Genomic DNA, 12652 nt, shown 5'->3' with positions numbered 1-12652 from the left:
AAACAAATAAAAAAATTCAAGCCCATACAACAAAAGGTAACGCAAAAGTAACATAATGCATTACTTTCCATTAAAAGGTACTAACACAATAAATTGCTTTTTTATTGAGTGATGCAATATTGCAATGCAATAAAGCAACTTTCCCTAATGCTAGACAATGCTGTACACCACCTAAAAACTTCAAAACCATCCCATTAGAGTTCCAAAGAATTGTTGAATCAGTGAGCAAATGGTGACCCACAAACTCACTTGGCAACTTGCACTTGACACTTATTTGTCTTTAATTTATCATCCATCTGTATATCAGTAAACTGTCATGGGTTGCTAAAAACAAGAAGGTACAGAACAAAAATGAGGACATAAATATTTAGATTTGTACTGAAGATTTTCTGCACTGTTAGATGGATGCCTTAATCCAAGTGGCTGGGAAACAGTCATAGTACAGAATCAACCAGTTCGGCTGGAGCCAAGAAACTGATAAACACATCGCACACTAAGCTGAAGACTGTTTTGAGATCTTTTCTCATTTGCAGAAGTGTTTTTCCCTGTGTGATGTCGACGGCACTGAGATTTTACTGTCAACAGTGCCGCTGATGAACACAGATGAAAGGGTCACGGTGGGAATGTGGGTTGATCCACATCCATAAACACTCTTCACATCATCCTACATGAAGGAGCCTTAATGACTGCATTTATCTCATGCAGACAATTTAACCAAATATAATGGAAAAAGCATGACAGCCTATCCATGGAAATTCAAAGTTTCAGGAATTTAGTTTGACAGACATGTAGCAACAGGGAGGGTCTAATTGGTTGGCCGCTTTCATGTAGCCCTGCTATATCTGTTGGTAGACAGCGAGAACCCTCTGAATGGAAGATAACGTCTCTATGTTTTGTGTGTGTGTGTGTATGTGTGATTGGAGACAAGGTGAAAGGAAAAAGCAAGTGAAGAGAACAAGATGCTCCCAGAAAAGGAGCAAAAGCAATCCAAGCAATCCATCGCAGGAGCACTGATGTTTCCTTATAGTTTTGATTTTATTTTAAAATGTGCATAAATCTATGAAGCTGATCTTCTATATATATTGAGAATTTAAAAAATGAATGCTCAGCTTGTATAAAATAACAATGGTGACAGATCCAAAATGTAAAATTTAGTTCACTCATATTCATGCTTGAGATAAGTGAAAAAACAATGAGGTATATATATATATATAATGTTCTATAAAAGAAAGAAAGAAAGAAAGAAAAAAGAAAGAAAACAAGAGGGTAAGTTAAGTATGACATAATGGTATTTTTGGGTGAATTATCCATTTAAGAGTTTAATTATTAATTTAAAGTCAAATGTCCATAGTTCCAGAAACACCCCTGGAGTACATTTGTATTCAATTTGGAAAGGGTCAGTCTGGACATTTATATACAGCTGATTACATACAGTGATTAAATTTACTAACCTGACACATATGTATATGTTGTATATGCAATACTTGTAAATGCAGTGGAGTTTCTCTCCCAGAATTTTCCTTCCTTTTACATTTCTAGTGTTACTTTATAGTTAAGGGTGTCTAGAGACTATCAGTGTTATTTAAATTAAATGAAAATGAAGTTGACAACTAGCTGAAATGCATTTTATACATTATTTAATTTGCTATATTATATTTTATTAGTTTCATTTATTTAATTAGATTTTTCTTAATGGTTTTAGTTGCCTATAAAAGCCCTGGAGCCTATTAGTTACTGCATGCGTTACATCACATAAGATCAAAGAACATGCATGTATTAACCTCTTTATGGGATAATGCTATACTAAAATAACCTCTCTTTACAAGCTTTTTCAGAGACAGTATCTGAGTGGGGATTACATCAAATTCCACTCTATAGCACATTCTTCCTGACTTTGAGAAAATAGATGGCCTGAAACAATCCCCAAATAAACATATCAAGCTATAGAGCCGTCACATTATATCATACACACTCATTGACTCAGAAACATTGATTACATTTCCATATTGAAGGTCAGTGACCATGTACCTGTTTATTAATGTAATAATTAGTTTGAGCTACTGAAATACCCAACAAAAATACAGGCAATTCTACTGTGGCTTTTCTTTAAAAGACTATTCCAAAAATAGTTCAAATAGCATACTAATGAAAGTCAAGGACTTTGGCTTAAGCTTCATCCAGACAGAAGCTAATGCAGGAGATAGAGTCATTCATAATGGCTATCCACTAATGCAGGACTGTCACTCAGCAAGCATTTCCATTAAATACAGCATCCTGCACTTGCTCAGTCTGCCTATAATAGCCCTTCAGCAATTTCATCTGAGCATAATCTGAGATTCCAATAACTTCATAATGAAATAAAGAGACGAGACATATGGGACATTTTCTGACATGCTAATGGTGCTCTAAACGCTACTGTGATTTCACAATAACAGTTGTATCAATTCAATTCAATTCAAGTTTATTTGTATAGCGCTTTTTACAATAGAAATCGTTACAAAGCTTAGATTTATTATGTACTGACCCTGGACACAGATGTGCGGTTACACATCTTCAAATTCTCAAAGATGAGTCTAAGACTAAAAAAATACACAGTATGTAGTGTGTGAATACACTTCATACCATGGGGTTATTACGGCTACAGAAGGCCCTGATCCTTTTGCTGCAATCCTTTAAATACCTCAGACCAAGACAAACATCCCCCGAGATGGAGACAGAAACTAACCATTGGAATTTGCATTAACTCAGGTCCCAAACCTGGGTGGTTTTACAACTTAAAGTGAACAGAAGGTAATTTACATGGAGGACCCTGGGAAGGGGCACTCCCATTACAGATATCAAAATATCTCTTATCTCTTAGGATCTTATTATCTTTTACTCTACTTTGTAAGATTGAGACCACTGTAGCAGTCGCCCTGAGATAATTCAAATGACACAAAACATGACTATAAATATCACTTGCATTAATGTAGACCATTATAGTTTACTATTGACCATTCTGAATGAGCTATGTGAAGGGAAGGAATGGGATGAGAAGGATCTGTTGCATATGTGAGAGAGGCGTTTCCTGCATTTTCTCTCAGTGAGATGTCGGAACAGATGTCTGTATGTTAATGCACTGTGTGTCTATTGTATGTCTCAGAAGATCAAAGTGTCTTTGGTTCTGTAATTCTTACACCTCTAACATCTTCCTTTAAAAAAATCCCTATTTTGTACTTCTAATTCGTGACTGACAGTTAGTGGTAGGCTAGAGATTCTGGTTTATAGCATTTTAAATATGATTTTTTTTTTTTTTACACAATCCATTGTCATGCCCCTGGACTCATTAGGCTGTGTTTTCCCTCCATGTGTTCCATGTCCCATGTTAATTGTTTCATTCCTAGCACCTGTGTTGTCCCAATCATCCTGTCTTTATAAGCCTTGTCCTTTCAGCTTATTGTCAGGTCTACCAGTAACTTACGTGTGTCTTCCTCGTGGTTTCCATGTTGTATTTACCCCTGTGTTGGATTAATAAATACTTTTCTGATTATCCTCAGCTCTGTGTTCCTTCCGGCAGCGTAATGTGACAGAAGACCTGACCTAAAACTGTGTAAATTGCATTTCTCAACTCCATCGCTGAGTCCCAATTCGCCTACTTATACTACGACCTAAAAGTATGTACTTTTTTTGTGAGGAAAAAGTACATACTTTTGAGTGTGTAGCAAAAGAGTATGCACGTTCTGGGACATACTTCGATGACATCATGCAACGTGAAAGACAACGTGGTTGCCTAGTTACGCACACCAAAACTGTTAACGTTTCATTCATTCTTTATGTCCAATAAAATTTTATTTACTATTCCCATCTTTTTTTCTCATCGTTTTTTTTTCACTATACATTTTACAATGTGTTCTTTTACCAAGTTGAGGAGTGAAGAACCAAACGCAGGTCATTTGTGAGGCGGCTGGCTGGTTCTGACGTTCATGCGCAATGTGTGTAACGAAATAAAGTATAACTTTAATTAGGGTTAAACATTTGAATTCTTACACTTAAAAGCTGAGGGCGCATCTCTGCTGCTGCATCCGGCTGCCATGTTTACATCACCGCAAAGCCATCGCAAAGCTCCTCCCTCCCGCATGCAATGGGTTGTGGGCAATATTGGGTTGTGGGCAACAATGGGTTGCCCCTGGCACACACCAGACTGTTCTGGAACATGGCACGCCTCACCAACTACCCAGACGACATCAGTCTGAACAACGCATATGGAGTGCCATTGTAAGAGGACGGTCCCGGAGCGAATGTTGCCTCCTTCGTGGAGTGGACACTGGATGGATCTCTGTTCCCCACCTGTTCCCAGGGACTGATCGACAGTACCACTCCTGACCCAGAGCCCAACCCATCATCTCCCCACAGTGAATATGGAGCGCCAAAAGGGCCAAAATGGGAGGTGGATCTTATGGACTGGGAATCAGAACTGGAAATTGTACTGCCCACTAGAAAGTGTCCTCCAGTGCCTGCTCCTAGAATGTGCTCTCCTGTGTCCGCTTCTCCAAAATTTTTAAACATTATGAAAATGAAAATAATGCTATGTTTCTGGACCTAGGGACATTTTAGTTGTGTTGCATTGTTATCTCATGTTAACTAATGTTAACAAATCGAAACTTATTTAAAGTTATACCACACATTTCACTCAGAAATTGTTAGCAGGTTCACAATTAATTGTAACACATTAAATAAAATGGTTTTTATTTTTAAGTAGAAAGATTTTTTTATTTTCTTGTAAAATACACTCCAGCAATCTTTAAAAATTCTTCAAATAAAACATGTACCCCATTTTTTTTTAAAGTGCATCCAACAAATGAAAATCAAAGAAAGTTGTGCTCAACCAAACACCAATGTGTGGATTTAGAAAAGAAAATGGAAACCGAGAAATTTTTGTACCTGTTCATCAAATTTGGTGGGAACATCTGCCACGCTGCTGCTGTCTGCTAGCAAACTAAGGTCGAGCTCACTGGGTCCTACAAAGAAAAGCAAAATATACAATCGGGTTGTAAGAAGACATTGAAAAAAAAAAAAAGGTCTGTGATTCAAAGAGGAAAAAAAACAGAAATTACAGCAAAACCTTGTGTGAAAATAAAGACACTCTTGCTCCTACAAACTTCTGTCCGTCATTGAAATGAAGTGCTGCTGTACACTGACTGTTCTTTATTGTTCTGTACAACTAAGAATCACCTTGAAAACAACTGGTTAAAATTCTTTGAAAAAAAAAAAGGTTCACTATAACGCATAGCCTTGAGTGACTTGCTGGTTCTACACAACAGAACTGAGAGCATTATGAGCAAACACATAGTAAATATAGGAAATATTCAGTAAATATATATCAAATAATCCTTACATATATATTTTTTTTCCTCCAAGTGATGTAGCTCATTAGCTGAATTGTAGGCTGTATGTGGTATATGCACTTGCCAAGCAATACAGTGACTCCTAGATTTGGGGTTAGTTAACATAACATCTGAACTGATGATCGGTGATTTTGACATGAAGCTTTCATCACAGGGGTCTGGCCTCAGTCATGTTGTACAAAGTTTTCCATGAAAGCATCTGTTGTGACTGCTGTGATTCAGCTCAGCAGTGCACTACCACAGGCTGGAAGAGGCTGATGCCTTTTGACACCGGTAACCTCTGTAATAGACGCTGCACTGTAGCATCCCCTGACACCTCCATTCCCTCTCCTCCAGTGCTAAACCAAAAGTGACAGCATCTTCTCTTACAGAAAGAACAGGCTGTTTCAGCCAATCCTTTTTCATACTGTTTTTCTCTCTGTGAACAGCAGCTGTCTGAAGAACTGTTCTTTGCACTATGAAGGAGATGTGGTGGGATTATGAATTAAGTCAGAGACTTTGCACCTGAGACTGCAGGAAGTAATGGAAAAATCTCTTGCCCCATTAGGATTGTTAGTCACAGAAATCTATTTGTTGATACAGACGTGGCGTTATTGGGGAAGCGTTTGAGGGATCGTGTGAGTTGGCGGCAGGGTCAGCCCTGTGATGCAGTACCTTTTGAACTCTGCCACTGCTAATAAATGAACATGCCTGAAGTTTTTCTATAAAAGGGCAACATAAATTACTTACAGAAATATGCTCTGGTCCAACTCAGCCACCATTACAGCAATAATCAAAGTTGATCAGATGGTGAACTATATGATAACTAATGATTAAGGATGACTTATTTTGCAAGAAATGTTGTTGATGTCATTTCCTGCAGAATTATGGTACAACAGAACTGTGTGGACTGATGACATAGGAGAAAACAATAAATGAACAATAAATTAAAATGTTAAATACAAATTTTATTTTATTTTATTCATTTAATTTTCAATTACCATAAATTATTTTTACTAGTTTAATCTAAGTTAACAATAGCAATTCTGGTAGGTATAAATTATTATATATTTTTTTAAATAATTTTTTGAAAAATAAATTGAAATTTACAGTATTGTTCAAAATAATAGCAGTACAATGTAACTAACCAGAATAATCAAGGTTTTTAGTATATTTTTTATTGCTACGTGGCAAACAAGTTACCAGTAGGTTCAGTAGATTGTCAGAAAACAAACAAGACCCAGCATTCATGATATGCACGCTCTTAAGGCTGTGCAATTGGGCAATTAGTTGAAAGGGGTGTGTTCAAAAAAATAGCAGTGTCTACCTCTGACTGTACAAACTCAAAACTATTTTGTACAAAAAAAAAAATTTCTGCGATTTAGCAATCCTGTGAATCACTAAACTAATATTTAGTTGTATGACCACAGTTTTTTAAAACTGCTTGACATCTGTGTGGTATGGAGTCAACCAACTTGTGGCACCTCTCAGCTGTTATTCCACTCCATGATTCTTTAACAACATTCCACAATTCATTCACATTTCTTGGTTTTGCTTCAGAAACAGCATTTTTGATATCACCCCACAAATTCTCAATTGGATTAAGGTCTGGAGATTGGGCTGGCCACTCCATAACATTAATTTAGTTGGTTTGGAACCAAGACTTTGCCCGTTTACTAGTGTGTTTTGGGTCATTGTCTTGTTGAAACAACCATTTCAAGGGCATGTCCTCTTCAGCATAGGGCAACATGACCTCTTCAAGTATTTTAACATATGCAAACTGATCCATGATCCCTGGTATGCGATAAATAGGCCCAACACCATAGTAGGAGAAACATGCCCATATCATGATGCTTGCACCTCCATGCTTCACTGTCTTCACGGTGTACTGTGGCTTGAATTCAGAGTTTGGGGGTCGTCTCACAAACTGCCTGTGGCCCTTGGACCCAAAAAGAACAATTTTACTCTCATCAGTCCACAAAATGTTCCTCCATTTCTCTTTAGGCCAGTTGATGTGTTCTTTGGCAAATTGTAACCTCTTCTGCACATGCCTTTTTTTTACCAGAGGGACTTTGCGGGGGATTCTTGAAAATAGATTAGCTTCACACAGACGTCTTCTAACTGTCACAGTACTTACAGGTAACTCCAGACTGTCTTTGATCATCCTGGAGGTGATCATTGGCTGAGCCTTTGCCATTCTGGTTATTCTTCTATCCATTTTGATGGTTGTCTTCCGTTTTCTTCCACGTCTCTCTGGTTTTGCTCTCCATTTTAAGGCATTGGAGATCATTTTAGCTGAACAGCCTATCATTTTTTGCACCTCTTTATAGGTTTTCCCCTCTCTAATCAACTTTTTAATCAAAGTACGCTGTTCTTCTGAACAATGTCTTGAACGACCCATTTTCCTCAGCTTTCAAATGCATGTTCAACAAGTGTTGGCTTCATCCTTAAATAGGGGCCACCTGATTCACACCTGTTTCTTCACAAAATTGATGACCTCAGTGATTGAATGCCACACTGCTATTTTTTTGAACACACCCCTTTCAACTAATTCAACTAATTGCCCAATTGCACAGCCTTAAGAGCGTGCATATCATGAATGCTGGGTCTCATTTGTTTTCTGAGAATCTACTGAACCTACTGGTAACTTGTTTGCCACGTAGCAATAAAAAAATATACGAAAAACCTTGATTATTCTGGTTAGTCACATTGTACTGCTATTATTTTGAACAATACTGTATATTCACCTTTTATATAAAATGTAATTAAAGACATTCAAATTTGGTAAATAAATGTTTTTATTCAAATAAATGCTGTTCAAATTTTCTGATCCCTTTCCTCTAGGGGTGCTATGCCGAATGTGACCTGTGTCTGAAGAATACATTCAAAACAACATTGGCCAGCGATAGCCTATGATGTAACTACCAGTGCGACCGAGTATAAAGGGGTGCCGAAAGAACAAGTCATCCTCTTCAGTGACTGTTTTGTTTGAAGCGTGCATTTCAGTGTTAATAACCATCTTTTTCATGGCAAGCATTAGCAAGACGTTTAAGAGGTATGTGGATCTGTGTCCTCACTATTTGACACCTGATGACACGCACAATCTCTGCGTCAATCATTTGGGCGAAGAACACACACGCAATGTTCTCAAGGGGGCAATCTGCATCCACTACGAGCAGAGAGGCCGTTTTCCTCCTGCATCCATAGGTACCAGCATACGAGTTATGCCAACATTGAGGGTATGCGTGAAAGCGACTATGAGAGAATGCACCTTATAGAAGAGACGCTACCTAGCTATTTCTCAGTTGGTGAGACATCCTCTCTTAAGGCTTCCTCCTTGCTATCTAAGCCCCTTCAGGATACATATCACTTAAATGACATACGCAGGAGGTCCAGCTGTCACTTCGTTGTAAATGATGGCGGTGCTTCAGTTGACAGGCTGTTTGCTAAAAGACCTTGATAGGGTTCAGGGCTTTTCCCCTGAGGAGGTAGTTGAGCTGTGCCACGCCACAGAACTTGCTCTCTGTGCCACTAAGCAGGCTGTCACTGCTATAGGCAGGCCATGGTGGTAACAGAGAGACATCTGTGGTTGACCCTGACAGATATTGGGAAAAAAGAGAAGAGCTTTCTCCTCGATGCTCCAGTTTCACCTTTTGAGCCTTTCGCTACCTCTGTCGAGACACTGTGCAAAATCCGGGAGGATGAGGAGAAAGACTTGCTAGTGGCTAGTGTCTACGAGACATGCTTATGCCTTGAAGTGGAACCTGTTCGTCGAGTGGTATTTTTCTCACTGAGAAGACCCCCGAAGATGCTTGATTGCGGTCATGCTTTCCTTTCTGCAGCAGGTGCCGGAGTGAAGGCTGTCTCCCTCAAAGTCAATGTTGCCGCTATTGCTGCGTACCATGACCCCATGAATGGGAAGACTTTAGGTAAGCATGACCTCATTATAAGGTTCCTTAGAGGGGCCAGGAGGTTAAATCCTTCCCGGCCCCCCTCTATACCCTCTTGGGACCTGACTCTAGTGTTAAGACCACTACAGCAGGGCCCATTCAAGCCTTTGCATTCAGTTGAGCTAAAGGTCCTTTCATTGAAAAATCTGCTTGCACTGGCCTCCATCAAGAGTGTAGGGGACCTGCATGCATTTTCGGTCAACGATTCATGCCTAGAGTTTGGGCCGGCTGACTCCCAGGTAATCTTGAGGCCCCTGCCCAGCTACGTGCCCAAGGTTCTCACTACACATTTCAAAGACCAAGTGGTGAACCTGCAAGTGCTGCCCCTGGAGGAGGCAGATCCAGCCCTGGCTTTGTTCTGTCCCGTCCGAGCATTAAGATGCTACGTAGACCGGACACAAAGCTTCAGGACCTCAGACCAGCTCTTTGTCTGTTATGGAGGTTGCAGAAGGTGAATGCTGTCTCTAAGCAGAGGATGGCCCACAGGATTTTGGATGCCTAAACCCTGGCTTTTCAGGCACAGGGTGTGCCCTCCCTGTACAGGTTGGGAGCTCAACTAGAAGTGTTGCATCCTCCTGGGTGCTGGCTCATGGGGCCTCGGTGAGAGATATTTGTAGAGCTGTGGGCTGGGCGACCCCTAACACGTTCACTAGTTTCTATAGCCTTTGTGTAGAGCCAGTATCCTCCTCTGCTCTCACCTCAAACAGGTAGTGGCACTGAGAAGCCTCGGTTAGTGTCGGCTTGTTTAAACTGCTCCAGAGTGTCTGTACTATAGACCCTGTTGAGATCCTCCATCACCCTAGGCAGCTGGATGCAGCGGAACATCCGGCGCCAGGCCTTCATGATGAATCCGTGACAACCATGGAAGGCCAAGTTCCATATTGAGATCTAAGTGGTACTCGTATGTGTATAGTCCACGCTATAGCCTTAGAGCCCGTGTTTCCCCGGCAGACTTCTGCCTTCCCAAGAGGGTTTTAATCACCTCAAATTCACCTCAATGCTCCCTAGAACTCCTTCGGGAAGGATGGGGCTTCCGCAGCATCCCTGTGCCAAGCAGAACGGGTACGTTTTCCCAGTGTTATCCAATCTCACCCAGTGAGGTAGTGCTTTGACAATGTTGAGTGGAACTACATGTTCCGAGCCCTGGACTACACCAAATAGGGGTGCAGGCTGCTCGCACAGGGCACAGGAAGGGGTAGCACCCATGGCAATTTGATAGGGATCCCAATTTTATCCATCACTGACATGACATAGAGAGTGACCGACTGAAAGGGAACATCTTGGTCAGTATGGTAACCTTTGTTCTCTGAAGGAGGGAACGGAGACGATTTTTAATATAAGGACAATTTCTAATATAACTTCAATTAGATTATTCTGAAAGAGTAAAGTCACATACACCTAGAATGCTTCGAGAGTGAGTAGAAGATGGACAAATTTCCATTCTCGGGTGAACTAACCTTTTAAGCTTGGGTAGAGTTGGTACATAGTGACAGCCTTTGTGCTTAGCATGCACTCCCCTCAGCTTGGTGAAGTGGGTATACTGTTCCCTTTCAAGAGAAATTTGAACTGCGTCCTCTAGTTTCCTTGCCATGCTACAGACACTAGCTTCAGATGAAGAAGTGGATTACGTGTTCTTCCAGCTCCCCTTTATACTATGGTCACAACGATAATAATGTCATAGGCTGTCGCTGGCCAAAGTGTTGCTGTTTTAAATGCATGCTTCAGACATAGGTCATATCAATGCATTCCCCATAGTGCCCCCTAGAGTACGCAGTTTTCTCGTTCCCTTCTCAGGGAACCATGTAACCTAAGACTTTCTCTTCACACTTCATTAAGTGGCACACCATATTTAATAAGACTTGGTGAAGAAACATAAAATCTGACATGAACACATTTCTACAGCAGATAGCCTGAGTTACAGATTAATAATGGCCAAATGCACACCGTGACATATCTAAGGGATGGTTTGATTTAAAGCTTTCAAATGGATTACCATTGGACTTCTTTTATAAATATCATAGTTCCATCCAATCCATAGAACAGTGGGTTTTCAGATGAAAAAAAGAGGCCTCAGATCAGTCAGCGTGAAATGGATAATGACACTAGAAACATTAGCAGCAGAGTTAACATGGCAGGAGGTTGGAGCTGTAATTAACCTCTGCTCGATTTGATCGGCAAACACCACAGACCACAGACCCAGTCCATAAAGCCAACGGCTTAAGCTTGACCGAGCCTCATCAGCCTCTGATACAATAAAATTAGAAGTTGCCCTGGTTTCCTACTGAATCCCACAAGTGTGATGGCATGTAATTAACACTGCCATTGTAATTATGCACTGTCAGTGTAATGTGTTAAATGTATTTCAAATTGTTACATTCACCAAAATGGACAGTATCCATGAAAAATCTTCTTTCTCATGTTTTAAGAAAAATATTGGACATACAGAAGTTTAAAACATTCATTATGCGGCAAGAATGCATTAAATTAATCAAAAGTGACAGTAAAGTCATACATTTGTTTAGTAAAGTCCAATTTCAAATACAGGTGCATCTCAATAAATTAGAATGTTGTGGAAAGTTCATTTATTTCAGTAATTCAACTCAAATTGTGAAACTCATGTATTAAATAAACTCAGTGCTCACAGACTGAAGTATTTTAAGGCTTTGGTTCTTTTTTGTGATGATTTTGTCTCACATTTAACAAAAACCTACCAATTCTCAACAAATAAGAAAACTTCATAAGAAAAAAAAAGTGAATTGTTGGCCTTCTGGAAAGTATGTTAATTTACTGTACATGTACTCAAATACATGGTAGGGGCTCCTTTTGCTTTAATTACTGCCTCAATTCAGTGTGGCATTGAGGTGATCAGTTTGTGGCACTGGTATGGAAGCCCAGGTTTCTTTGACAGTGACCTTCAGCTCATCTGCATTTTTTTGGTCTCTTGTTTCCCATTTTCCTCTTTTCCTCTTTTCCTCTTTTTCTCTTTTCCAGATTCTCTATGGGGTTCAGGTCTGGTGAGTTTGCTGGCCAGTCAAGCACACCAACACCATGGTTATTTAAAAACATTTTTTGTGCTTTTGGCAGTGTTGGCAAATGGCAAATCTTGCTGGAAAAGGAAATCAGCATCTTCAAAAAGAAGGAAGCATGAAATGCTCCAAAATATTTTTGTAAACGGGAATAGTGACTTTGGTTTTCAAAAAACACAATAGACCAACCCCAGCAGATGACATTGCACCCCAATTCATCACAGACTGTGGAAACTTAACACTGGACTTCAAGCAACTTGGGCTATGAGCTTATCCACCCTTCCTCCAGACTATAGGACCATGGTTTCCAAAT

At 39.9% G+C, this 12652-nt stretch overlaps 1 protein-coding gene across 2 annotated transcripts in view; it reads right to left on the bottom strand.

Annotated features, from left to right (window-relative positions):
• ak5 (adenylate kinase 5) overlaps nt 1–12652 on the bottom strand; it is a 113184-nt gene that overhangs the window by 18085 nt on the left and 82447 nt on the right. For both annotated transcript variants that reach the window (XM_026206824.1, XM_026206825.1), the window contains exon 8: nt 4921–4997. In XM_026206824.1, the coding sequence (XP_026062609.1) occupies nt 4921–4997 (77 nt within the window). The remainder of the gene's footprint in view (nt 1–4920; nt 4998–12652) is intronic.

Source organism: Carassius auratus, chromosome 27 (assembly GCF_003368295.1).
Source record: "Carassius auratus strain Wakin chromosome 27, ASM336829v1, whole genome shotgun sequence".
Lineage (NCBI taxonomy): Eukaryota > Metazoa > Chordata > Actinopteri > Cypriniformes > Cyprinidae > Carassius > Carassius auratus.
Note: the sequence above shows the minus strand (reverse complement) of the source record. Positions and strands in the feature narration are given on the sequence as shown.